At 49.1% G+C, this 27,462-nt stretch overlaps 1 protein-coding gene and 1 long non-coding RNA gene across 7 annotated transcripts in view; one reads left to right on the top strand and one right to left on the bottom strand.

Moving 5' to 3' along the window:
- Window positions 1-248: 248 nt before the first annotated feature.
- Window positions 249-27,462, bottom strand: part of RBM20 (RNA binding motif protein 20) — a 194,601-nt gene continuing 167,387 nt past the window's right edge. For all 5 annotated transcript variants that reach the window (XM_043925729.1, XM_043925734.1, XM_043925731.1 and 2 more), the window contains exons 8-14: window positions 26,215-26,294; window positions 23,644-24,292; window positions 19,229-19,333; window positions 17,001-17,661; window positions 15,267-15,401; window positions 7,352-7,473; window positions 249-3,157 (exon numbers count right to left, since the gene is read on the bottom strand). In XM_043925729.1, coding sequence (XP_043781664.1) covers window positions 3,047-3,157; window positions 7,352-7,473; window positions 15,267-15,401; window positions 17,001-17,661; window positions 19,229-19,333; window positions 23,644-24,292; window positions 26,215-26,294 — 1,863 coding nt within the window. In that variant the 3' untranslated portion in view covers window positions 249-3,046. The remainder of the gene's footprint in view (window positions 3,158-7,351; window positions 7,474-15,266; window positions 15,402-17,000; window positions 17,662-19,228; window positions 19,334-23,643; window positions 24,293-26,214; window positions 26,295-27,462) is intronic.
- On the top strand, window positions 8,137-15,268 carry LOC122708912. 2 transcript variants are annotated; one of them, XR_006345348.1, is made up of 5 exons: window positions 8,137-8,618; window positions 9,518-9,827; window positions 13,632-13,820; window positions 13,916-14,161; window positions 14,482-15,268. It is a non-coding gene; the product is annotated as an uncharacterized LOC122708912 (long non-coding RNA). The 2 variants fall into 2 exon arrangements; XR_006345347.1 differs by lacking the exon at window positions 8,137-8,618 and having other exon boundaries at window positions 9,386-9,827.

Genomic DNA, 27,462 nt, shown 5'->3' with positions numbered 1-27,462 from the left:
CATCCAACCCTTTTGGCCTGGGGAGCAGCAGCTTGCTATATTCCTAGGCTCAGCCCTCTTGGAGCTTCAACCCTGAGAAGCTCTGATTCTACCCTCCAAAATCCCAGGTGGAACCTCTTGTGTCTTGTTTTTTCAGCTCTTCAGAAACATTCTAGATTTAGATGGACTGAATCCCAACCTCCACACTCAGTGGGCATCCTTTGGCCAAACACTTAGGGATCCTGGTGTAACAATGACGACTCACTCACAAGCTTTCAAATTCTCTTTATTAAAAATCTTTTTTGTTTTTCCTTTTGTAAAAACAAACACTTGAGGTCAATTATACAGATCAGGAAAAGTGGTGACGATTAATAGGACACACTCAAGAAATTCCAATAGTTTACAAGTTCAAACTTAAATCAACTAATGGTTTTCTTTTTCTCACAAGCTCAATAATCAAACTCTGGTCCAGTTCAAGTATAATCTAACAGATCACAGCCTCAGACTGTCAAGAGAAACCTTGATACTAATGGCTGCTGCTCACACCAACACCAAGTTTACCAAATCCTTCAGGAATACGCTGTGGATATAATTTATTTCAGGTGTTTACAATAAAAAGTACACAGGCCTTTTGTTATATTAACGCAGGGTACGAGTAAATGTGCTGCTCAAGATAGCAGCTGCTCTTGAACAACCTTTCCAGGGAGACATTTTGAAATCGTTAACAAACACTGAAGAAAAGCTTTAAAAAAAAAAAATCAATATTTTCCTGGTTGCTTTTAATACTGCATTGTGTATGACACACGTAGGAATAAAAAGTGCAAATTATAGAGTGGGTGAAACTATGCCAATGGAATTGTATAAAAATAAATAAAAATAAATATATATATACACACAAATACAGGACCTTTGATGACTTTTTAAATTAAAGGTTCTTATTAAATGCAAAGAGCTTCTTCTCTCTCCTTCCCAGGGCCATTCTCCAGCTTTAAAATAGAGGGAAGTTCGGTCTATCAGCAAGAGAGCCATTACATTACTAGGGAATATAGCTGTTTGAACAGCCATCCAGGTTTCCATGGAAACACTGCTTGGTTGGGGGGGGTGAGCTGGCAGGGTCATCTTCCACTACGCTGGGAGAAAAGACTGCCAGCTTCTCTAAAAATGCAGTTTTAGGCTTTAGGTTTTTCCCAGCAAGGTTCAGAGCACTGGCCCCTGACTTCCCACCAGTGGGAAGAAAGACACATAGGGTCAAAGTTTCCGAGAAACGGAGGCCGGTTTCTAGAACACCAGGTACAACCCAGAGAAGTCAGCCAGGGGAACAGGTCTGGGCTGAGTCACTGTTTTCAAACTCTGCTCTCTTTGAGACACTCACCTTTCTGAGGCCCACAGCTGCCTGATGCCACCGCTTCCAGCCTCCCTCTACACCTGTTCAAGCTGGTCTGTTTGAAGCTTGCCTGAACTCTTCGCTCTCACAGGTCCCCAGCGGTTCTCTCCTTGCCGATGCCACCTGCCCCCAGGTTTACATGTGATCCTAGTATGTTCTATTTTCCCTTCCTTTCTGAGGCTTAAGTTTCTCACTGATCAGATGTCAGTGTGGAACTCAAATAATCCATCTCTGTACCTTCTGCTTTTAGGGCAGAGGACAGAAAACAGAATATGCAGTATAGTCTTATCTACCATAAAAAGAAAAAAAAAAGCAAAACATTAAAATAAAACAAGCAATCTCATCCTAGCCTACCTATCTGTGGTCAGGAATAGAACAAACAGGAACAAACGTGTTCTAGGAGCTGAGCCAGGGCGGCCACCTCCGGGCAAGTGTCTCACGTGAGGAAGCAGCACCAGGCTCCCTTCTGACCTTCTCAAGGGCTTCACCAGGTCAGCTGAGCTGCATTTCCCCCAGCACCTTTTCCCAAACCCTCCCAATGAACCTCAGCCTAGACCCCAGCAGTCTGTCCTGTCCAGGACCTGAAAGCACTCACCTTCAGTACCCACAGCCCGATGGGAAGGAGCTCTGCGCTTCATAACATTTAATATCAAAGTCTGCACATGGGGTAAACTCTGAGATGCCTTTGGCCTTCTGCCCAACTGGAAAGGGCCCACCTACAAACACCTGGCAACCCTCAACGCTCCTCGGTCCTGCAGCCTTCCCTCTCTTAGCTGCCCCCACCTCTAAGAGACCATTTAAAGACCATCCCACTGTGAGGCTGCTGGTACCCAGTGTGCAGGCGCCAAAGGACGAGTCAAGGATGGACGCCTTTTCCTTGTTTTGGTGTCTCTCAAGCCAACCATGCGAGGCTGGGAGGCCAGTCTTAAACAGAAGTCCCGACCTTCTAATGTTTTAACTGGAGGGGGAAGATGCTTCTGTTCTCATTTTTATTTAAAGTGAATCTAGACCAGACTCAATATCCAGAGGAGAACAAACCCTGGCATCTCCTGAAATCAACAGGAGGGAAATGATCAGAGCTTCCAAAATAAAGGGCTCTTCTCCTCCTTAAATTTTAAGGCTTGAATCTGGTGGGCTTCTAGAACAATGGAGAGGACGAAAGAGTTATGAAAATCAGGGCTTTTCAAAAAGGTGGTTGAGCTGGAGGAGCTCTCAGCTTCTGTCAGCTTCTGGTGGTCCAGGGCTCCCCGCTCCAGGACCGTAAGACCCAACTCAGCTCCCCCAACCACCACACACAGGACGCCAAGCAGAGACGTGGTTCTCGACCCAGGAGTCTCCGTGAAATCTTTTTTTTTTTTTTTTTTGGAGGACTCAGCCTGGCTTGACCTATCTTATCCCACCAAGAATTGGAACACTGTGAAAATCCCTGAGAAGTTGGATTTTATCGGCACAGAAGGAGGGAGTGAGAGATGGAGAGAAAGAGAGACAAGCAAATGGAAAAATTGTTCGAAGGAAACGCGAGTCACTGGATATGCCGGGGTGAAGTCTCCGGGAGGCGCTCCGGGCCTGTTGTGAGTCTCTGCGGACCGACTCAGGCACTGCCGTGGGCTTTCTGGTCTTCCTTCCTCTCTGGCAGGAAGGCCCCACTTCTCAGGCCCTCCTCTCCCCCTTCAAGCAGCGGTGTCAGAGCTTCTTCCTTTCAAAGTGCGGCACGATTCCGCTGTCCTGGGGCCGCGGGCTGCCCACCCTCTCTGTCTCCTTCAGGCCCTCCTCGGCCAGCTGGGACAAGTACTTCTGTGGTGGAAAGAGGGACAGAGTGGGGAGGGAGAAAGACAGTGGTGAGCTGGGAGGAGAGGAAGGGGCTGTGTGCTGGGCCCCCCTCTCCTCTCGTCTTGCCCCCCTGGGGTGGAACCCCTCTTCTCCCTCCCCAGATCCTTCCAGGGCTCCGGGACCCAGGCTGAGTGATGAGCTCCACCCTCTTTATGTTAGTTTATAAATGATTCCTGGAGAAATGTAGGGAAGTGCAGATCCTAACAGCAAACACATCCATAGCCCTTATCCCGGATCCAGCGCTAACTGCTTTTCTTCTATAAACTCATTTAATCCTCACAACTCTACTCATAGTCCAGAATGAGCCCTAGGATCCAGGCAGCACGTCCACGTGTAAAAGGCAGAGGAGAGAGAGGGAGGCTGGAAGGGCAGGGAGGGGAACAGCTCTGTCCCGTACCTACTGTGAAAGAAAAAACTGCAGCCTGACATCTGAGACTCTGCAGACTGGCTGGCAGGGGGCTGCCTGCACCCCACCTCAGAGCACCCACGTCCCCACTGGCCCCCCAAGTCCAACTCAGTGAGCCTGTCAGGCTGCTCCTGAGGCTCTGGATTCATGGCAGTGAGAGAACCAGAAGATGCCCTAGGCCCCAGTTGGATATCCTCTGATGGCTGGGGCAGCCCAGGGCAGTGCAAGGAGTCCTGGATTAAGAGTCAGCAGGGTTAAGTCCCTCACGGCGGTCAAGTGTGTGGGCTTTGCCATCACATGACCTGGGTTCAAAGGTTGGCTCTCAGCCGGCAAGGTCCCCAATATCTTTGACATCTGTTAAGTGTGAGTAATATAGTAACCACTACACAAGGCTGGTGTGGCGTCCCAGAGAGGTACCATAAGGCATCAACCATAGAGCCTGGCATGGAATAAACACCTAGCAATGTCATAGGCGTGAACCATCAATTACTCAATCGCTATCCTACTCCTGGACATTCAGGCTGTTTCCAAAAATGTTGGCAATAAGTTATACATTTATTATAATAAATTAACTGCAATAAGTGCCCTGGTACATATTTACATATTGGTGAATTTATTTCTGTAGGTTAGATTTCTGTAAGTGGGATGGTAGGATCCTGGGCCATATATTGGGTTGGCCAAAAAGTCAATGCCGCCTTGATCGTAACTGGCACTGGCTGTCTGATTCTGGGAAAGTCACTCATCTTCTCCTAGCCTCAGACCCTAAAATGTTAAATGGAAGGATGATATCTTCCTCTTTCTTCCTCCAGGGGTGAATCTGAGGGTCAGACCCGATGATGTGGGAGAGGTGATGGAGTCGACCTAGTGTCTCTAGGAGAGACTGGTTAGCTTTGAGAGGTGGGTGAGACTGATAGAGAGAGGCAGACTGTGGATTCCGGGGGATCAGGCTGCTGATGGAGGACTGGGTTGCTCCTTCATCTCGACTTAGGGAAGGCAAGTGGGTGGGTGTACCGAGTATCGGACCTGGGGCTGAGCAAGCGTCTAGTTTTCCCACCTAGCACCTACTCCACCTGCTGTTCTGACCACCTGCTGTGGCTTCTCTCAGCGCACGAGAGTACAGCGGGACTGCAGAGAGAAAATGAAGATTCCTACAACACTACCCCCAGGAGCAACCCCTGCCCCCGCCTCACAGCCTTCCAGGGTACTAGATTTACAAGCTGCCTGACTGAGGTGTTAGCCAGCATCAGCCACTCCCGTCTGAATTCTTCCCTTTTCGCACATGTAGCATGGAGTGGGGGTGGGATGGGTGCATCTGTGTGGACAGAGACAGCCTGTCAAGGCCACAGGCAGAAACCCTATCTGGGACACCTGTGATTGCGGCTCCCAGTTTCCCAACAGGTGCTCCAGGGAAACCTGAACTGCAGTTGGCGGGCATAAGGGACTTAGCCAGCGTCCGGACCTGAAAGGCCTGGGACCACAGGAGTGGCTGTGGCCTGCTACAGGAAGGCGAGTCTGCCTGGGGGTTTGGCCCAGAGGCCCAAAACACAGTGAAGTCTGTTGCCCTACAAAAAGCAAAGGGTTTAGAATTCAAGGAGTCTGCATTCTTCCAACCTTCTTGGGCGACCTTGAGCTGTATGTCTCCTTGAGGTTTACACAGTCCAGCTGAGAAGACCCGATGAGAAGGTTCTCATGTTGAGGTATCATAATCTGCTGGAAAGACTTTAAAATGCAGATTCTCAGGCCCCACACTAGAGACAATGAATAAGCAAATATAGGATAGGTCCAGGAAGCCACATTTTAAAAAGATTCCAGCTGAAGACCAAGGTTTGGGAAAATCAGGACCAGATGATCTTCAAGACCCTGTTCAGCTCTTCCATTGTAGAGGCTTCCTCTTGTTGTGGGTGGGTGGTGATGATGTCTTCAGGGTAGACAGCTGCCGTCAGCTGGCTCTGTGTAGCCCAAGCTGAACCCTTGGCCTGGCCAAGTCACTGCCTACCCCCTGGAGAGGCCAGGACCGGGGCCCCAGGCCCCGTGACTTTCTCGGTCACACAACAGCTGCTTTCCGGAGGAAAATCAAGAGGCTTAACTGACCTGAGTTTGGGCACAGCCAATGACAGTCCCTTGCAGATGGTGATCCAGGCCATGACACGAGTCTCAGTTCACAAGACCAGCTTAGCAGAGTGAAAGCAGCAAAGTGACTAAGAATCAGGCAATCTGGTTCCAGGCCTGGTAACTCACCATCTTGATGGCCTTGGACAAATCCAAGGCTTGGACTAATCCAAGGTTTAGATAAATTCTTGGTTTCTCTGGGCCTCAGTTTCCTCAATTATAAAATAAGAGAGTTGGCCTGTATCTGAGTTTTCTTAACTAGGGGTACACATTAAAATCATTTGGAGAATTTTCTCAAATTACATATTCCTGGGTCCCTCCCAAATTCTGCTGAACACTTGGCCTAAGTAGTACAAATACTTCTGAAACACTGTGTACAGGACTTTGGTTCACATCCCTGGCTAAGAACCATCAGAGCAGCCACTCTTTAACAATTAAACTGAACGGTACTATCTGCTCTGGAATTACAGTGTCTGCCTGCAGTGCAGAAGACCTGGGTTCGATCCCTGGGTTGGGAAGATCCCCTGGAGAAGGAAATGGCAACCCACTCCAGTATTCTTGCCTGGAGAATCCCATGGATGGAGGAGCTTGATAGGCTATAGTCCACGGGGTCTCAAAGAGTCAGACACAACTGAGCAACTTCATTCACTCACTCACTCACTCACTACCACAAGGGTCTTCCAGAGCCAAGGCCTTATGCCTCAAAGAAGTAGTCTAAATTCCTTGCAGTTAGTACAGAAGGTACTTTGATATACTTACCCCAAGCATCTGATCTACTATGATTTCTGTTATATTACTAATCCCCAGCTTATACCAGAAGTCATATGAAAATCACATTCTAATATGCTATATATTATTTAGGTATTTTTACAGGATATGTTGCTATATCTCATTGATTTTAAGAAGTGTTGTTTTCCCCACGTACGAACAGTTCTAAAATTGAGATGTATTTTCCAGTTGATGGAGTCTCACCGTTTAATCTGTAACATTTTTTTTCTTGTTGGTATCAAAAAATAGTGTTGTGTCTTACAACTGATGGCACCTTAGATTGGATGAAATATGATATATAGAATATTTTATATATGTCACAGTTAATATACAATGAAACACACTTATATTTTGCTTATCTACTACTCTAGAATGGAAGGTCCATGAGGGCAGGGGTTATTATCTGCTTTTTTTTTGTTGTATCCCCAGTGTATCCCCAGTGTCTGGTCCCAGACACTATGTCTTTGAAAACAGCTGCAGTATGAACACACATTTCAGTAGAACATATCAGTGACTTTTATCCTAGCCAAACATGGATACTAGCACAGGAGAAGAGAAACACAGAAATATCTGTATCTGAAATATCCAGGTCTTTCAGCTCCAACCATGGGCTAGGGGAACACTAACAAGTCATTCAGTCTAGAGGGAGAGGCAGTTGCCAAAAATATCCAACCCAAATAGAATGGTTTGTACTAAAGTGGACACAGATGCTCTGAGAGCATAAGGAAGGCAGCCACCATGTGGAGAAGTGTGGTGGAGTCAGGATTCAGACCACAGAAGGAGTTTTCCATGTGATGGGAGGAGATATAACCTCACAGAAACTTAGCCCAGGGAGTGCCCCTCCTGGGCGCTAGGCAAGGAAGACCAACGGTTACCTGTAAGTTCCGGTAATGGACGGCACTACGACAGTGACTCATCTTCGCCATCTCTTCACTCGTGTAGAACAGCCCACACAGCTTGCAATAAAAGCCGGTCCTGGGCACCACGAACTCCACCCCTGCAGAAGGATGGGGGATGGACAGGTAGGGAGTTTAGGAAGGCAGAGGGAGGCCCCTGGGGTCCAGACAACAGTCAGGGTGAAATAGAAGCAACGCGATTCAGCCCTGGCTTGCTATTGGCTTGGGCTGGTTACCCAACTTCTCCAAGCCTCAGTTTCCTCATTTACAAAACTGGCACGAAGAAAACAGCATCAGCTTCATTCACAGGCAGTGTGATGGACTGCTGGGAAATTATATGCTTTGCAGCTGCCTTCCAGAAGTGGGTCCAGGCTCTACTAACATCAGTCTGCTTCCTGGGAAAGGAGGAGTAAGGAGGTTTCTTACATTTCACTGGGTGGATTTCCTTTCTCCACACTGTACATCTCTCTGCAGCTGCTGTGGCCAAGACTCTGGAACAACACTCATTTTTGTTTGCTTATTTTACAATTATGTTCACTAAAAAGAATTTTTTTAAGATAAAAGTGAGGAAAACTCACCCGGAGTTGTTCCAATCAAAATATTTTCTTCCACACTATATAAAGCCCTTTGTGGGGTGGAAGACGACATTTTTAATGACACCCTAAGTGTAATTCTGTCTCCTCCCTTTTTCATGTGATGATCTATCATAAACATTTTTCCATCTTTCTCTAGTCTTAAATCTGAACCATTCATTAGTAGCATTTTATTTATGATGCATTAAATAGAAGTTCCAGGATTTGGGGAGTTCTTTTGATTCTGAGGAAAGGAAACAGTGGCCCAACAGCCAGAGAAGTGACCGTGTCACAGCCCAGAGGATTCATCTTTGAAGGGGGATGGTGGCTGCTCTAGCCTACACCATAGTGTTTTGGGGTCACGGTTCTCCTCTTGAGGACACAGCAGAGTGGAAAGAGCCCAGGTCTGAGAAGGGGCTAAGACCAGAGGCTAAGAATCTGTGTAGCCTGGGGAGAGCTGGCTGAAGCCCTCCTGAGCCTTCTGATTGAGGCACCATCTAAAAAGCAGGGCTGAGGACTGTGGAGATCAGGATACACTGTGGAGCTAAAGGAGTGGGGCTGACCACTCGGGACCCCCAGACGCGCCGCACCCCACTCCCAACCCTGCGCGCCTTCAGGCTGAAGCTGTTCCCTATGTGCTAACCCCTCAGCTGTGCTTTGCTGCTGCCCATATGGTGAGTTCTGCTGTGGATAGGGGGATGGTGGGAGAGCTGGCCCAACTGGGTATCAGGGAAAGTGGGGCTGGGAGCCACACACGAGGCCAGGGCAGCTTTTTACAGAGAGGGGGACAGGCCAGGTCTCCTCCAAGGCCCTGCGTGTGACAAGCCCAGGCCCTCCTTCACTTTCCTTCTCCTGCCTCTAGAGACAGAGCTAAATGCACAGGAGACCCTGTCATCGAGGAGCAGCTTAGACTTTTAATTACAACCTTCCCCCCTTCATTCCCCCCGCCCCCCCACTCCTGCCTCATTTCACAAAAGCCACTTATCAGCGTGGAAGGACGGGCCTGGAGGAAGGAGGGAGCCTGGGAGGCCTGCCTGCAGCCTGCCTTGACGGATGGCTCCTCTGTGTGTATGTGCATGTTGGTGGGGGGAAGTGGGCTGGCTGGCCAGTTCTAACTGCCACATAGCAAGCCTGCCTGCCCTGTCCTCAGCAGTCTCCAGTGAGGTCCTTGGGTGAGGTGCCCAGTTGCCCTGGGGGAGGCCGAGCGTCCTCCCAACCACACTGCAAAGGATGGGACCGTGCTGGCTTTGCCTGTGGGTGGCCGTCCCGCCCCTCCACCTCCCCCAGGCCCTGGCTCCTGGCTGCTGCTGGCAAACAGAGCATGAAGCAAGGCCCGCCTTCCTCCTCTGTGCCTGCAAAACACTTCTCCCTTCTGCTGCTGCTCCACTGGGAGCAGAGGCCTCCACTGGACAAGAGAAGGGCAACCAGAAAAGGGGAAGCATCGCCCCTAGCCGCACCCCGAGGCCACGGGAGCAGATGCAGGCAGGGGATCAGAGCCTCTCCCTGAGTTCAGACCTTGTAGGGTCGGCCAACTGGGTAAAACCAAGAAAGAAGCCTTGGGTTTTCTGTGCAGATCCCACAAGGCCTCCGGAATCCGCCACATTTCCCAAGAGGTCTTCAAATCCCTGTCCTGGTGCCCCCAGGAGGGGTGCGGCTGCCTCAGAAGCCACCACGGAATGTGAAACAGACCTGAGCTGGCAGCTGTGGCCTGTTTCAGCCCCAGCAGTGGGCATGGCTACCATCTGTAGTGTTTGGGGTGAGATTTCACTTGAACAAAGGCTTCTGCTGCCAAAAAACAAAAAAGTTGGAAGCCACAGTATACTGGAGAGAAAATGGAATTTGGAGTCAGACCGAGCTCTTTGACTTGCACTGTGTGACCTCAGGTATGTGTGCTAACCTCTCTGAGATCAGTTTCCTCCTCTGTGAAACAGGAATAATAATACAATAAATGGTGTAATGGGGAAGCACATGTCATTTTGCCCAGGGCTCAACAAACATTAGTTCTTTATTAAACTGTTTATCAAAAAACAATAGCAGACATGTGTGAGGCTTTTCTCCATAGAGGCCTTCTGGCCCTCCAGCCTTTCACCAGAGCTGCCTGGAGAACCCGGGCTTCATGGCTGGGCAGCAGCTCTCTTCCCAGCCCCCACCGGCCTCCGGGGCCACTCAGGCCGTACCAGGTGGTCAGAGACAGTGATGAGGGGGAGAAGCTGGGGCAAGATCCCCAAATGCCTGGGAACTCATCCTTGAGTCACAGGAGTTGCCTGGGCACTTAGAATGCCAACACCGCCTCAGGACACCTCTGGAACGTGAGGGCCCAGGGAAGCACAGCTTGAAGAAAACACAGCCCCAGCCCCAGAGAGTTCTGCAGCAACCTGGTCCTCCCGTTTTTCAGCCTCTATTAAGTACCATAATTAAAGCAACATCTGCCTTCTAATAATAGCTCCCGCCACGGGTAATTACAGCCCTGTCATCCCAGCACAGTCTGTGATGGGTGGAGAGGGGGAGCTTTTGTAGGCTTCCCTTTGGTTCTGGGAAGAGCTCAGGCCTTGGCGGGCTCAACGTTGGCTGGGGTCACCCAGAGCTGGCCAGAAACCCACGGAGCTGCCCTTCCCCACTGCCATGCCCAGCCCAGCCCCTAAGCAGCAGGACTTTGCCTCACCTCTCCTCCTCATTCTACCTCCCTGCGCTCCACAGGGACCAAGCCTGAGTTGTCCCCACTTCCTAGAAAGTCTCTCTGCAGTACTGATAAACCATGGAGGGGGAAGGGTTATGCACCCCCAGTGAGAGAAGGCAGAATAGGTCTCAACAACTATTTCATAAATTAATAATGGTTTCCCTGGTGGCTCAGACAGTAAAGAATCTGCCTGCAATGCAGGAGACCCGGGTTCAATCCCTGGGTCAGGAAGATCCCCTGGAGAAGGGAATGGCAACCCACTCCAGTATTCTTGCCTGGAGAATCCCATGGACAGAGGAACCTGGCGGGCTACAGTCCATGGGGTCGCAAAGTCAGACATGACTGAGTGACTTTGAGAGAGAGAAAGAGAAAGAAACAAATAATAACAATAGACAACTCGTAATAAGTACCTCCTACTGAAAGAGATTGAGACCTTACAAGTACTCATTCATCTAATCCTCAAAATAACCCTATAGGGTAGGCGACTATTAACCATCCCTGATTTACAGATGAAGAAAGCCAGGGAGAGAGGTTAAATCAGCACCTCTTTGACCCCCAGCCAGCTGGGATTTGAACCCGGGGAGTCAGATTCCACACTCTGTGCTCTTAACCACTGCGCCAAAATTGCCTTTCCTCCACTGTGCTGCCTGAGTGGCAGGGCAGCCTGGTCTCCAATTAGAATTCCCTCAGTTCTGACCTGAGTTTACTGTGTTGCTTTTGGGCAGTAAGGGGCTTCCCTGGTGCCTCTGCGGTAAAGAACCCACCTGCCAATGCAGGAGACTCAGGTTATATCCCTGGGGTGGGAAGATCCCCTGGAGAAGGAAATGGCAACCCACTCCAATATTCATGGACAGGGGAGCCTGGTGGGCCATAGTCCATGGGGTCACAAGAGAATCAGACACGACTTAGCAACTAAAAAACAAAAACAACTCTGGTAATAAGTCTCTGGGCTTCAGTTTCCTTACCTGGCAAATGCAGAAAACAGTATCATATGCCCCTCACCCCCACTGAGATTAAAAAAACAATAGGTCTCAAAGCTAATCGGAGACTATCATCAAGCATAAAAGTACAGTCTGTAATAGCCCCAAACCAGAAAAACCCAAATGCCCATCCACAGCTGAATGAATAAACAAAATGTGATCTACCCCATAACCACAGTGCAATACTCAGCGATAAACAGGAACCAATTATCCATACACCCAACAACTGGGATGAATCTCAGAATTACTATTGAGTGAAATAAACCAGGCAACAAGAGTACAAACTGTATGATTCCCTTTATAGAAAATTCTAGAATGCAAACTAATATTTAGTGACAGGAAGGAGGACAGTGGTTACCTGGGGACTGGGGTTGGGAGGGAGGGGTAACAAAGGAATATCAGGAAATATAGGGGTGCTGAGTGTGTTCACTGTCTTGCTTGCAGTGATGGCTCACAGGTGTATATGTGTCAAAATTCAGGTTTTACGTGCACTTCATTAACCTCAATTATACCTCAATAGAGCTGTTTTAAAAAATAAAATGAGCTACCATTTTCCTCCAATAGGTTGGTAAAGATTAAAAACTGATAAGATCCAAAATTGGCAAGGATGCGGTGAAACCGTCCTCTCACATGAGGTAGTGCTGAACACTGGCATAATCTTTCTGGATAGCAATTTACTGGCAATTATGAAAATTTGAAATGCAAATATTCATGGACACCCCCCTCTCCCCTGGGCCAGTATGTTATCCTACAGAAACTGGTTCACACACAAAGGTGACAGCACGTGCAGAAGGCGTAGAGCGCACAGGCAGCGTGAGCGTGGCGCTAGGAGTCAAAGTGCCGGGGTCTGAATCCTGACTCCAGTCTGGGCTGTTCATTAGCTCTGTAACCCTGCATCTCATCCTAAATCCCTGGTGGCTCAGTGGTAAAGAAACTGCCTAAAATACAGGAGACATGGGTTTGATCCCTGGGTCAGGAAGATTCCCTGAAGGAGGAAATGACAACCCACTCCAGCATCCTTGCCTGGGAAATCCTATGGACAGGGGTGCCTGAAAGGCTACAGTCTGTAGGGGCGCAAGAGTCAGACATGACTTAGCAACTAAACCACCACCATCTCATTTCTTACCTGTAAAACAGGGCTGAAAATATTACCGACCCCACAGGTGTTTTGCGAGTTCAATGGTAAATGAAAAAATAAAAGTCTAACTTTTATAGCATTTTAATTAATAATTTTAATTTTTGATAAATAATGTTACTTTGTACTTTCTCACTTATATTGTTCTTTTATTCTTGGCTGCTTAAAATTTCTAACATTGGATATCTTACTTAATTTTATATTACAGTCCTTAGAAGTAGATACATAAGAGAAAGGCATTATTGACTTTAAAGATGGGAAAATAGGAATAGGTTTGTGAAATAGTACACCTGACAGGACAAACATTTCCTAATAAGAAAAACAAGTCTCTTTGCTCTGGCTCCCACGGCAGTGCCATTCAAATATATAATACTTTTAGAATGTAAGAATATACTCTGTAGAAATACGTGAAATGTTTGGTTATTGATAAGTGCTAAACCATGATGGGAATCATATTCTACATAGTATTGTTGTCAATCTAATTTTTAATGGAAAAGAAATTAAAGACATTCTGAATGTTCACCAGTAGAGAGATGGATCGGTAATGTATGGTACAGCTTTTAAGATAAAATATTTGCAGTAGTTAAGAAGAATGCATTTGATGTGAAAAGAGTTCTAAGATTCACTGTTAAGGTAAAAAACAAACTGCATAACATTATGTGTATAGTTTGATCCTGTTTTTGTGGGAGAAAAACTATCCATGGGTATGACTGTGGTGACCTTTGGAGAGGGGAAGAGACTGGAGAGAAGAGAAACAACATTTAAAGTTTACTTTATATGGGTTATAAATTTGTTATAATAATCTTTCACACTTTTTATAATAAAAATAAAAAGAAGACATGAATTATAAAGTAGCAGAATTTATTCTTAATTTTTGCCTGTGTATGACATACAGATTCCAAGTTCCTGGATGCCAAGAGACTTGTGTTCCATTTCTCGATGTCCCTGCCCCGAGTGCCTCACACAGTGCCACATTATCCAGGAGGGGCTGTTGACTGACTGGCACCTTTTTCCTGAAAGGCAGCCTTTGCAACTATTTTCCAGAACCCAGGGCCTTACTGCAATCATCTTAGTTCATTGTAAGGTCAGTACGTATTTCCGTTTTTTTTGAAATTTCTGTCCTGGGGCATGCTGGATGCTATGTAGCAAACTCCTTCTTTTTTTTTTTTTTTTAAAAAGGAAGTTTTCTCTTTGCATCTGACTAAATGGCACACTGGAGGACAGAAAAAAATAAGGGATTTTTATACAGCAGATAAAAAGGAAAAAAGAAAACTTGATGGAAAGGGTGAGCCTCCATGCTGACTAGCTCCTTTGGGGCTCATCGACTTGTTAATGAAGGACCTGCTATGCTGTGCTTAGTCGTGTCCGACTCTGCAATCCCGTGGACTGGAGCACCAGGCTCCTCTGTCCATGGGGATTCTCCAGGTAAGAATACTGGAGTGGGTTGCAATGCCTTCCTCCAAGGGATCTTCTTAACCCAGGGATCAAACCCAGGTCTCCTGCATTGCAGGCGAATTCTTTACCATCTGAGCCACCAGGGAAGTTCATAAATACTGAAGTGGGTAGCCTATCCCTTCTCCAGGGGATCTTCCCAAACCAGGGACTGAAAACCCAGGTCTCCCACATTGCAAGTGGATTCTTTACCAGCTGAGCCACCAGCTCATAAATAGTGGAGTGGGAAGCCTGTCCCTTCTCCAGAGGAACTTCCAGACCTAGAAATTGAACAAGGGTCTCCTGTGTTGCAGGCGGATTTTTACCAGCTGAACTCCCAGGGAAGCCGAAGGACCTGCTGTGACTGGAAAAAAAATTCCTGGTTATGACTTCCCTGAGGACATGCAGTCACCAGCATGGGAAGGACAGGGACCCAGGGACCCCTTTATCAACTACAGAGTGCGTGCTCAGTTGCTCAGTCATGTCAGATTCTTTGCAGCCCCATGGACTGTCCATGGGATTTTCCTGCCAAGAACACTAGAGCAGGTTGCCATTTCCTCCTCCAGGGGATCTTCCCGATCTAGGGATTGAACCCACACCTCCTGCATTTCCTGCATTGGCTGGTGGATTCTTTTTACCTCTGAGCCACCTATGAAGTCCCCTAAACAGTCTATTCAGTATCATTGCCTCAGAGAAGCTAGTACCTCAAAGAGGAAAAAAAAAGCAGCGTTGTTTGGAGAAGTGCTGGGGCCAGGAGGGCATTTCTGTTGACTCTGTGGCGGCTGGTGGGCCGCCACTACCCTGGCTGAATAAGGGCTGTGCGGTTAGGAATGAAACATTTCCTGACAGGAAAAACAAGTCTCTTTGCTCTGGCTCCCAGGGCAGTGCCGTTCAAAGTCTGGCCCCATAAGCTATCTTGGTCTACTATGGGAGACTGAAATTGCAAGAAACTTTAAAGCTGCAGGTTAATCTGGGTGATTGCATCAGACATTAATACTACAACAAAATGACAAACAGCCTTCTCAAGCTCTTAGACATTATTACAGAACTATCGTCCCTTGGAACTGAATTCTCAGGAGGGACTGAGTATCTCACCCACCTAGAGGAATGCTAAGTTCACTGAACACATCCTCTGGTTCCCAGGAAGGCAAAGAAAGGGGCTGTTTCAGCTCCACTTCAGCATCTTCCAGTGACCTCATGTCCAGAGATTTCATTTCTGAGTACCTGGAGTTTTCTGCAAAACATGAGCCGGGACAGAATACCAATGAAACACAACCTGCCTCCAAGGATCCCTGCAATTCTGTTCCTTGCACCGTGGGATGGGAAATGGTCCTGGGGCTGCTTAATAACATGAGACTAGGGCCAGGGCTGCTAATTAGAACCAAAGTGCTAGAATAAAGAGCTTTTACGGCTGCCAAAAGAACGCCACACACAAGAAAACTTGGCAAATCTTTGCATTGGCTCTGTGGGGGATGGGCCTCTGATGCCTTCGGTTGGAATGATCCACCCGCATACCCCCGATTCAGTATCACTCCATCTCTGCAGGCAGAAGAATCACTGAAGTACAAAAATTGTGCTGACGTCCACAGGAGCACCGAGGCGGGCAGAAGAGGCGATGCCATTCTCACCCCAAGCCTGTTGAGCAGTGTTATTAAATATGAACTCCAAACACTGGGGAAGCTAATGAGCCACGAACACCAGTGCATGTCAAGACCTATACTACAACACAGAGGAGGTTCAATCCGAGCAAGGTGAATGGCACTCACTCTTCCTTTATTCTTGCCTTCTCTAGACACAGCCCAGGCCTCAGCATTGCTCTAGCAACAAGGCAGCTCACAGCAGAGTTTCCATGGAGGCTCAGATCCACACAGGTGAAAAACAGCTCAGGTCAGCTTGACATGGAGGGAAGCCCAGACCACCTGCTCACCTACCAGCTTGTGCCAACCACAGAGCACTGGGTTGAAATGTTTATTTTTAAGCCCTTCCTCTCTATTTTCTGCCCTGGACTCTTATCCCCACTTCCTTCAAACTCTGGAATGCCACTGGCTTTCTACAAAATGAATTTCTAGCTATTTTCATAGGGAGAACATGGAGGGCCACGCCTCCCCCCTCCCCCCACAGCTCTTGCTGGATCTTAGTTTCCATTTGGCAGAGAGGACTGGGCTTAGCCTATTTTAAACTCTGTCTTCATGATGTCATAGTGCCAGGCACAGACACAACATCACCTCCAATGGAGGTGGAGGAGATCCTGAGACAAGTCTGGTTTCACCATCAGACCCTGGAGAAAAGTGGGTCTGAGGTGGTGAGAAGGGAAACCAGCCAGGCCCCTTCGTAAGCCCATAAGCCCGTCGTTCTGCCCTCTGCCCATTCCTTTCTCTCCTTTCTTGCCCTCTAAAGCTCTGCCCCCTCACTCAGGCCTCACAGTGTAACGGCCTGGGTGGTCCTCTGTGGCGCAGGCAGGAGAGGCTGCTTGCTGATCCCCAGGAACCAAAGCTCCTTTGATAAACCCCAAACACTTGCTAATTTAGTTGTCAGAGTTCATCTGGGCTCCTGTCAAGGCAAAGAAGTACGTCCCATCTGAGTCTGCTTTTCAGAAAATGTGTGGTCTCCTATCCAACGTCCCCTACCTAAAAGCTAAGAGCTAACCACTGCCTCAAAGCTCTAGCAGTTTAACCAGGCTTTTCAGCTTGCCTCCTGCACCAGCTTTCACGCTGGCTGAACCCTGACTTCTGCTGGTTCCAGCCTGCACTTGCCCACACACTGCTCCAGGCAAGCAGTGGTCGGATCAACCCAGCCGCACAGAGAAAAAGGGAGGAAAAAGGGAGGGAGTTACCTGGGGTCGACGCTCCTTGGCAAGCCTGGCTTTGGAGGTCGGTTTCGGTAGGGGGGCCGGCTTTCTCCTCCAGGGGGCTGCCTTCACCAGCCCCATCTTCGGGGGTCCCCCTGGCCTTGCAGTCATCGAGAAATGGGCTGGGCTGCCAGGCCCTCTCCTCTGCTGGCTTGGGGGAAGACATTTGCAGAAGTGGAGGGGCCAGAGGAACATCTGAGCTCTCTCCTCCCTTTGCGGGCTTCTCGTAGCAATCTGAGCCCTCCAGGGAGAGGCCTGTCTCGCATTCAGCTGGCTTCCGCTCAGCATCCAGATTTAGGCCAGGCATCTCCACGTCCATGTCACTGGGACAGCCCGTGGAAGCAGAAGGCAGTTCTTCGGGCGACTTGAGGCTGATTTCCGCAGCCCCGTTCCCGATGGTCTTGACTCCCTCCTTGGCGAAACCTTTGGTGAAGTCCAGGTCTAAGGCAGTTGTCACACAGGGACATATTTCTGCACAGATTTTGTCCTTCTGGTCTATGGGCACAATCTCCTCCAGTTCTGGGATGTCTGGTTCCATGATAAAATCTTCTTCCTCCCCCACCTCATCCACTGTCACCAGCTCCTCCATGTTCGTGGGGTACCAGCTCTCACCCTCAGCCTCACTTCCACTCTCCGAATCCTGCTCCTGAATAAAAATGCGGATGGAGGTCAGAGGGTGGCTAAGGCCTGGTTCTTAGTATTTAACCAGAAGAGGGTGCAAATCTTGACCACAAGACCCCTCAAACTGGAAAGATGCTGTGCAATCTTACTGCTACCTGGTAATTAGGAGCTGCAAACCATTCGATCTCTCATCACTGATTCATCCCTAGGATGGACCTCAAAATAGCACAGGAGTTGGAGTAAGCCCTTAATGCTTAACCCACCAAGTAGCACAAAGAATCTCAACTCCTAGTACATAACAGGTGCTCAATAAACAGACTGGGGTTTTTTTTGTTTGTTTTGTTTTTAGCTGTGGGTAGCTTACATTTTTATTTGGTATTATGGCTTAGAGGTGCTTCTATAGCACAGAATCTACATCTCTACCATAACTATTAACGCCCATGCAGGATTCCAGTCAAAGTTATTTAGCCCACTTCCTATCATGAAGCACTCTATGGCGGTGCTTAGCTGCTAAGTTGCATCTGACTCTTTGCGACCCCGTGGACTACAGCTGATGGGATTCTCCAGGCAATAATATTGGAGTGGGTAGCCATTCCCTTCTCCAGAGGATCTTTCTGACCCAGGGATCAAACCCTGGGTCTCCTGCATTGCAGACAGATTCTTTAACACCTGGGCCACCAGAGAAGCTCCACATACTTCCTATCAATAGATAATAATCTCTGCTCATCTTTTTATGATTAATTTCTAGAAACTTTATTTTTTTAAGTTCTGAGATAGTTTCTGAATGAATGAGTAAGTTATAAGCTCTAAATGCATCAACCTGCTTGCAGGGCATCACTAAATGTAACTGCAGCGAAGTCCTTACAAGTTCCCCCCAAACACCTTCTCCCAGCAAGGGTACAACCCTCCATAGCCACAGTTCACACTTGGCTCCTCCCGAGACTTTCCCTTCACGTCCCCAGCAGCCCAGGGGCCCGGCAGCCAGATTTAGGAGATCAGCTTCCAGCCAGTGATACTCATCTCTCTGCCTCTTCTGACTGGAAAGGCACGAAGCTGGCCACGCTCCAAGGACATTTCTTTTTGCTGTGGCAGCCCCAGCCCTGTGACTGGGTTTTTCATTTTAAATAAGTAAAATAATCTTTACAAGCACAGTAGATGTTTGGTTAATCCCAGCGTCAGGGCCTACTGAGGTCAGGGCCCTAGCCTGAGTACCCAAAGCCCCCTTCTGCCTGCAGCCCCTCCCCAGGACCTGCCTATTTTTGGAGTCTGGCTCTGTAGCCTGGAGTCTTTTGTGGGCACATGCTTTCTCTTATGAGCTCAGCCAAGTTACTGAAGACGGAGACAGAGCCCAGGCAGGTGGTAAAGATCTCTTCAATAAAGACTGTGCAAAGATCCCAGGGGAAGCCATTACTCCAGAAAGTGCTGGCTTCATTCATGGACCCACAGGTGGGGTCTCAGACACATGCCATGCAGCAAGCAGGTCATCCCCAGGCAGCACGGGAAGGCCGATGACTTGGGGAGGCCTGTGACTTGGTGCCCCGGAGCCATTTTGCCAATGTGGCGACACTGCCAGCATCTGGCACAAACTTTACCTTCCTTGCCCTTCTGTTTTCTGTATCGGAGGACTCTGTTTCTTTCTCTTGTCTGCCCACTGATGGGGGACTCTCTTCCATGCTCTCCTGTTCCTCTTTTACAGCCTTAGCAAAGGAAGCACAGAACAAACCAAATCGATAGTGAACAGTGACAGAGGGCACACCAGGAGAAAAGGAACACACAGAACAGCTAATGATGTCAGATGCATTTCACACACATCACTTCCTTTATCCTCACAAAATCCCTTGGAGGCAGGTGCTGTTATCATCTTCTTTTTACAGATGGGGACACTGAGGCTCAGAGAGGTTAAGTAACTTGCTCGAGGTCACACAGACACATGGAGGCAGAGAGATGTTTCACTAACGTTTTCCCTGAGGACTTTAGGGAGACAGAAATCCCTGGCAGATTGGGTCCTTTTTGCAGCCGTGATATCTGTAGACAGTGAGGGTAAATAAAGGGGACAAGGGGAATCTGACCCTGGGGTTCATAACCATCATAGTGACGTCTCACCAACAGATCTGTATTAGCCATAAAAAAATCACTTCCAGGCCACTTATGGTTAGGAAGGGTGTTGTCACCCAATCAGGGCCCCCTCACCTCACTTTTGACTTATCTCTCTCCTAGAGTTATTGCCCCAGTTAGCTATCCTTTCCCTCCTTCCTTCCTCCCATCCCTTCCCTCAGATTAGGTCCCTCATGCTAGCACTCATGTCTGGGAAACTGAATAACTGAAAGCAGGTGTTTGCTTTGAGAATTAGGGTCTCTGACCCGCCTTTAAAACAGGGGTCAGCCAACTCTCATCCTCAAGCCAAATCTGACCCAGGGCTTCTTTTCTGTGCAGTCTGTAAACTAACAATGCTTCTCACATCTCTAAACAGTTGCATGCTAAATGATGATACAAGTACCTACATAATATCCTCAATTTGGCCTACTTGCCCACATGGCTGAAAATAATTACTCTCTGTTTTTTTGTAGAAAAACACTTGCCAACCCCCGGTTTAGAAGCTTGAGGAGGATATTCTCCCATGACTTAAACTTTGGCCACCAAAGCAATGAGTGTTCCCGGATGTTCTTGGGAGCAAGCTGCATTTTCTCGACAACTCTGGCCGAGGTTGGCTCAAAGTAAACCACTCTTGCTCTGATTTCTTACGAGCAGACACACCTCTTTGCTGACAAGGAGCCAGCCCGGCTGGGAGCTCAGGGCTGACGGGTTTAACTAGTTATGACCGGCCAGGAAAGGACAGTTCAAATCCTCAAGTCTTTGCCTTTTCCAGTGTTTGCAGCAGAATCTCTGCTCTAGTCTTCTGAGCTGACCTGAGCTCAAAGCAGCTCCAAATGCCTTTTCAGCCCTCAGAAACCAGAGCTTCTACCAACAGGGGGCCACTTTTATTTTCTGTCTTCCCGAATAAATTACCCACCATCCTCCCTTGTCAAAATAAACAGCCTGTACCCTTCCCAGGCAGTTCCTGCAGCCACACATCCAGATCAACACAGTAAAGAGACTCCCTCCAGTTCTAGCTGGGAGAGGCAGGGACAGCCGGCCTCTGAAAAACCCCTCGCCAGAAGGACCCCCTGCCTTTCGTCCCTGCAGGCAAAGGAGACACCGGGGTGCCTTTCAGGGCATCCCTAGACCTGGGACCATTTCCAGGTGACAGCAGCTTATGGGAAACAGACAAAGGCAACCAATGCACTCGCGCCTCCTCCCGCCCCGTCATCCCCACCCACCAGCTCAGGGAGCAAACTTAGGTCCCAACTATTGCAGGCGGCACTGTCAGGACCGGGGTCACTGCTAAACCACCTAGTAACTGGTCTCCCCCTTCTGCTTGGCAGCTTCCTCCCAAGTGTGCTCTCCCCAAGGTCCTCAGGAATGATGATTCCAAAATGTAAAAATGATTATATCCTCCCTGCACCTTCTTGCCTAAAAGCTTCATTTCCTTCCCCTAGAACTTAGAATAAAGACAAAACCCCTCAACCTGCCTGTAAAGGTCAGCATGATGCAGACCTCATTGACACATCAGCCTCACCTCCCACCATTCTATCCCTGGTTCTCTCTGCGCCAGCAGCACTGGCCTCCAGCCACAGGGCCTTTGCACATGATATCCCCTCTGTCTGTTCTCCTTCCTTTTGACCCAGTAAATACCCACCATTCCTTTCAACTTCAACAGGCACATCCTAAGCCAGGAAAACCTCTGGTTTGTTAAAGGCACTAGTAGCACTGCCTCCTCCACCTCCTTAACACTTAACACTCATACGCATCTGTTCAATGAAGGAATTATTTGGTGAGCATGTTTTTCATGAGACCATGAGCTCCGTGCAATCAAGAGTCATTTTAGCGTTGACTCACAACTGCAGCCCTAGTGCCAGATGCTCCATGAATATGAGAATGGAGACTGGTAGGAGAGGGTGGAGTGAGTAACAAGTAGACACCTGCCCCCCAGCAAGCATGGGGCTCTATCTCGGCTTTGAACTGAGCATGAGTTCTTTTGATATTTCTCTCTCCTGTGGATTGTTTTTCCTGCGGGCCATGCTCTGGGGACCCCTGGGGCTCCACCTGACCTACGGACATGTTTTGTTTTACACAGTTTCTAAAACATGGGAAATTTCACACAGATGTCTGCCTCTGGACTTTGGTCTTGCTCTAAGAAAAGGGAAATCAGACAGCACAGGGTGTGTGTGCCTGCACGGCAGCCATAGAATGAAACTGAAAAGTGGCTGGCCCAAAATACAGGCATTTCCTCCTTGGTCCACCACATTCCCAGCTCTTCTCCCTGGCTTTGGTCATGCTACCTGGTCTGTGTCACTTGTCTGGTTTCCCTGCTCTAGGCATCTGGGTCTGTAAACCTTGGTGCCCCTGCCAGGAAAGTGGAGGAGAGCCTCTTTCCCATGTTGCCCTATTCACTGCCTTGTCTTCATTCTTTTTCTTTTGGTCTCATGGTCAGGGCAGAGCCTCATGTCTGGCTGCGGCCTCCCACAGACACTGAACAGCTCAGACAATGGCTTTGCCCGCACGGGCACTCCCTCCAGACTCTCCCAGGGTTTCCCATGAACACAGTCTTGTTAAAAGTCTTCCAGCAGCCTTGTGATCACACCCATTTCACAAATGAGAAAACTGAGGCCAAAAAGAACAGGGTGTGACCTAATTCTCAGAAGCCAGGCTTCTGCCTCCAGAGTCTGGACTCAATCATTCATTCCTTTGATAAATACTTATTGAACGCCCACTCTGTGCCAAACCCTAATCCAGGAATTAGGGGGGGACTGGCAGTGACACAAATTCCTGCCCTCATTGAGCTCACAAGGGGGTTGGGTTGGGGGAGGGCTGGGAGGGAGAGCAGGCCCTATACAAAACAAAGACGTTAGGACATAGATTAGGAGACAGATGCCACTAAGAAAAAGAAAGCAGGGAAGGATGAGAAGTGGGTTGGGATGTGGTGATTTTATGTGGTGACCGAGAATAAACCCTGGAGGTTGTGACAATGAGTAAAGACACAGGAGCTGAGAAGGGAGCCATGTGGACGGGGAGGGGAGGGGTTCCCAGGCAGGGGAATGCCATACAAAGGCCCTGTGGTGAGAGGTGCCTGGCATATCGTAAGAAAGGCAGGGACCCTGTCCTTAGCCTTCATTCCCCAAGTTCAGTTGTTGCCTGTTCTCTGGCTCCTGGGGCAACCCTGTAGGTTATAGGCTGTTCTCAAGATGGTGATGAGAGTTTAACATCAGTGGGTCACAAAGAGGACTGAAGTCCTGCAGCAGATGGTGAGCCCTGGATGAGGCATTTGGATGGAAGGTGCCAGCCAACTGCTGAGCGTTTTTATTCCAGTGGAAGGAGAACACTACATCTGGAGAAACACACCAAGCCCTGGGCACCCAGTATAATTTAGTGGGTGGTGGTGGCTTCTCCTTTACCACCTCTCATCAAAGCCCAACACTGGTGGATGCTTTTGGCAGGAGAAAGGATGGAGCAGAACAAAGGTCTAATCTACCCTGGCAGAGTGTGTGGGTGCAAACACCTCAGGGCCACTCCACCCTGGACAAACAGACAAAATCCAACGGAAGGCCTCTGAATCAAGTCCTTGCTGAACTTCCAGTAAAGGCAGGAGGGTGCCGTGGGACTTGGAGCCACATCACCTGAGTGTCATTCCAGTTCCACCATTTCCTGACTGTGTGTCCCTGGGCAACTAACTTAAGCTCTCTGGGCTTCAGTTGCCTCATCCACAGTAACGATAGTATTATTACTAGTATTTCCTCCTAGGGTTGCTGTGAGGATTAAATGAGTTGAGATAACATGGTTAGCACAGTGCCTGGCACAGAGTACACATTCAGTAAGCATTTCATTCATCCCATAAATGTTCATTATCCTTATTAGTCTTCTCCCTGGGACCTGCCTCTCCTCACCTGGAGGAAAGGGATTCCATCCTTACCTCATTCTCTGCCATCCTATCTTTTCTGTCATCAGCTCCTTCTTGGTCTCGATCAGGTCTCTTGGCTCTGTTCTTCTCACTCTGTTTGGCCTTGGTGCCCTTGGGCTCCAGCCCATCTTCCCTGCCCAAGTCGTCAGCGTGGGGGTGCCTGCCTTCTCGCAGCCTGGCCTCATCTTTCCTCCTGGACCTCCCCGGGGCATCCTGCTGGGGCTTCAGGTACTTGTCCGATTTGCCCTTGGACTCTTTCCGGTGGTAGCCGTCTTCTCGGCTTTTGTAGCCAGACGCGGAGTGGAGCGGGTTGGGGGACCCAGACCTCGGGTGCTTTTCTCTGTAGCCCCTCCCCACTTCCAGTCTCTCATCTAACTCGGCTTTGTCTAGTTGCCGGGGGTAGTGCTTGCGATCATGTGTCCACGTCTCCGTCCTGTCCCTCTTGTCCTCCCCGTTCTCCCTCCATGGCGCTGGGCCTCGCTCTTCCTCCCTCCTGGCGTAGGGAGAGTGCTCCCACGAGTCCCGGCCGTTGCCCCAGTCGGCCCGGGAGGGGCCCGGGGGACTGTGAGAAGAGCTGCAGGAGGTGAAGCTCGGAGTGTGGGACCTTGGGGACAGCGACCGGCTCACTGGACTTCGAGATCGCGGCCTTTCTGGGCCGTACCTGGGGGGAGGGGGGGGCAAAGGAGCCGCTTTAGAATATGTGGCACCCGCAGGACCCCCCACCCCGGCCAGATACACCCCATCTCTGCAATAGAGCCACGGTGCACGTGACCCCACCCGGCCATGCGCTCTTACCACCACTGTGCAGAGCGCCCAGAGTGGTCCAGGAGCAAGCTCCGCCTCCCTCCGCGCTTAGGGAGGGATTTTCCCTGGGCGCAATGCTGGCTGCCCTCTGCTTCTTTCCTCATAATGCTCCTGGGAATGGGGATGAATAATTGGGCTGGTTTGGCTCAGCCACATCTCCTCTTGGAAATGAGCTACCCTCAGGGAGCAGGAGACTGTCCGGGGGAGCGGGGTGGAGTTTGGGGTCGGGCAAGGTGGCTCTGGTCCAGCCTGGTGGGAGAGGCTGCCTAACCTGGGGTTCAGTCAGCCGACCTCTTGACTAGGAGACCGAAGTCACCCCTACACCTGGCCTCCACCGAAGTAAAGGCCGCCTCTTGGCCTCCATTTTTCTAGGAAGGCATTTGGGGTTGGAAGAGGCCCTAGAGCTCTGACCTGCTCATGTATCAGATGATGAAACAGAAATCCAGAAAAGGACCCGAGCCTATCTAGGGTTCAGAGCAAAACTTCCTGGTCACCTGCCCTCGGGACTCTACCACAGAACTGCAGGGGCATGCTGCGGCTTCACACGTGTCCTAAAAAAACTCAAACAGCCACGATATTTGAAACAAACCAAAATCCCAACCCTGAACAGCTGCAAACAAAGATAGACACACACACACACAGTTGTTATTGAACAGGTCAGTTGAGTCATCCGCCCAATATTCTAAAAGGATGGGGAACTTCCATTTGGTTTCCAAATACAGGAAAACCACGCAGTCCTCACTGACCAGGGGACAAGAGATGTGGCTCCTTGGGACCAGCTTTGACCTCCTCTGGGGATACAGCCTGGGCTGGGCCCTCTGCGGCAAGGTTAGAGCGCCACCTGCGGCAGCTCTGGGTAAAAACCACAGATGCTCAGCTTCCTCTCAGCTGCTCCCTTGTTGTAAAGGCATATATGAGCAGGCATATATGGTACATATATGGTATATATGCCATATAAAGGCATATGTACCAGCTGCCGCTCCTGCTGTTCTGCACAGTGGCCTCCGCAGGGACTTCACTCTGCAGGGCGGTGACAGTGGTGAACTTGCAGCCTCAGCCTGGCAGTCACAACTTCAGTCGGGAGAAATGAGTCGGAAAACTGAATGCACTCAATGTTGAGTGAATGACCGGTCAAGTCACACACGTTTCTGCACCTACATTCAGCTCAAGAAAAATCAGGGGTTGTCTCTAAACAGAAGACATACACATACACCTACCACACTCACAGCCCACCTACACCCACACCACACATATCACGCAAACACACACACAGACCCCATAGATATACCACACGTACAATACACATACACCCACACTGCACACAAACACACACAAGACACCACACACAACACTCTACACACATCAAACACACATACAACACAACACACACAATACAACCATATAACACAAACAAAATACACACACTGCACATAAACATACACACATACAATATACCACATACACAACACAACCACACAGCACACATACACCACACACACTTCCAGGCCATTTTAGCAGAGTGTACCCTTGCCCCTAAGAGTCATATATCAGCAGACCCTCTCCTATATGCCTTTACAACAAAGAAGGAAGCTGAGCATCTTGAATTTTTCTGAGGTTTAACCTGAGCACTCGATTGGACACAAAGAAGTGTAATGCCCAGAAAAAGCTGACGGGCAGGATGAGGCAAGGGCAGGGCACAGAATGACTCAAGTACCCCTAAGAAAGGGGAGGATGTTCCAATGACCCAGAATCTGCCCTGAGACCAAGGCCGGGCCTCACCTTTCTGCTTCCCGGAACATGTCCCTCTCCCTCTGGGAATGGATGTCCTGGATGATGGCAGCCACGGTCTTCCCAGGTTTCTAGGCAAAGTCAGAGGGTCACTGTCAGACCTGAGAAGGCCTTGCAAACACCAGAGGGAAGCAGCTAGGACTTGGGTTCATTGCCCCATCCACCAACGGGGGAAAAGAGCCTTCTTAGGGGGAGAAAGTTTAATCCAGAGGATGAGCAGTATGAGCATAATGCTGAACAGTCGGGGCTGAGTGGTCCAGGGCACATGGCATCCATTAAGCTGGGAAGGAACAGGTCTGAGGCTCACTATCCAGGTGAGGGGGAAAAGCAGCATTTGTTACTACCCACCTCCCACCTCCCTCCAAAATAAAAGAAAATATCCAATATGTGAAAGGAACAAAAGGAAAGAGGGAGGGAGGGGAAGAGGCATTACAACTTAGAAAGAGACTTGAAGATCAGAGAATGCAGCCCCCACACTTTACATCTGAGGAAACTGAGACCCAGAGACATCAAGGCAGAGTTCTGCCTGGCACAGCTCCAGTCACCAGCCACGCTGTGTTCTAGGGGGACCCCTGGAGTTGTGCTGGGTTAAGGAACACATTTACAGAGATGGTTAGGACTTGGCAACCGGCATTTTAATTCCAAGGTCCTTTCCACGCCCCCACGCTTCCAGCAGCTCCTGACTACAGCGTGGTTCTTTTAGTGGGTCATTTAGTGCTAAATGGAAATCTGCAAGGTGGGCAGTGCAGGCTGTGAGCCAGGTTTCACAGCTGAGGATACAAGTACCCAAGGCTCCACCCTTCCAGAAGTCACCGTATGGTGACTGTGCCAGGACAGGACCAACCCCAGCCCCCAAATCCCAACCAAAGCCCTTTCCTAAAGCCAGCGTGGACAAACAATAAGAAAACAATAAAAGTAAATGGTTAAAAATGAAATTCATGAGCACAGAAGGATGGAAGCATTTTGCAAAAGAGTACACAGAATTCGTCCATTCAATTAAAATGGATGGAGCAGGGTAAATTTATGCTTTGTGATTTATATCCCCAAAATTGTTGTTGTTGTTCAGTCGCTAAGTCATGTCCAATTCTTTGCAACCCCGTGGACTGCATCACACCAGCCTCCTCTGTCCTCCACTATCTTCTGGAGTTTGCTCAAATTCATGTCCACTGAATCGCAGATGCTGTCTAACCATCTCATCCTCTGCTGTCCCTATAATACTGATGTTTTAAAAAGACTTCA

This window comes from Cervus elaphus, chromosome 15, assembly GCF_910594005.1.
Source record: "Cervus elaphus chromosome 15, mCerEla1.1, whole genome shotgun sequence".
Classification (NCBI taxonomy): domain Eukaryota; kingdom Metazoa; phylum Chordata; class Mammalia; order Artiodactyla; family Cervidae; genus Cervus; species Cervus elaphus.
Note: the sequence above shows the minus strand (reverse complement) of the source record. Positions and strands in the feature narration are given on the sequence as shown.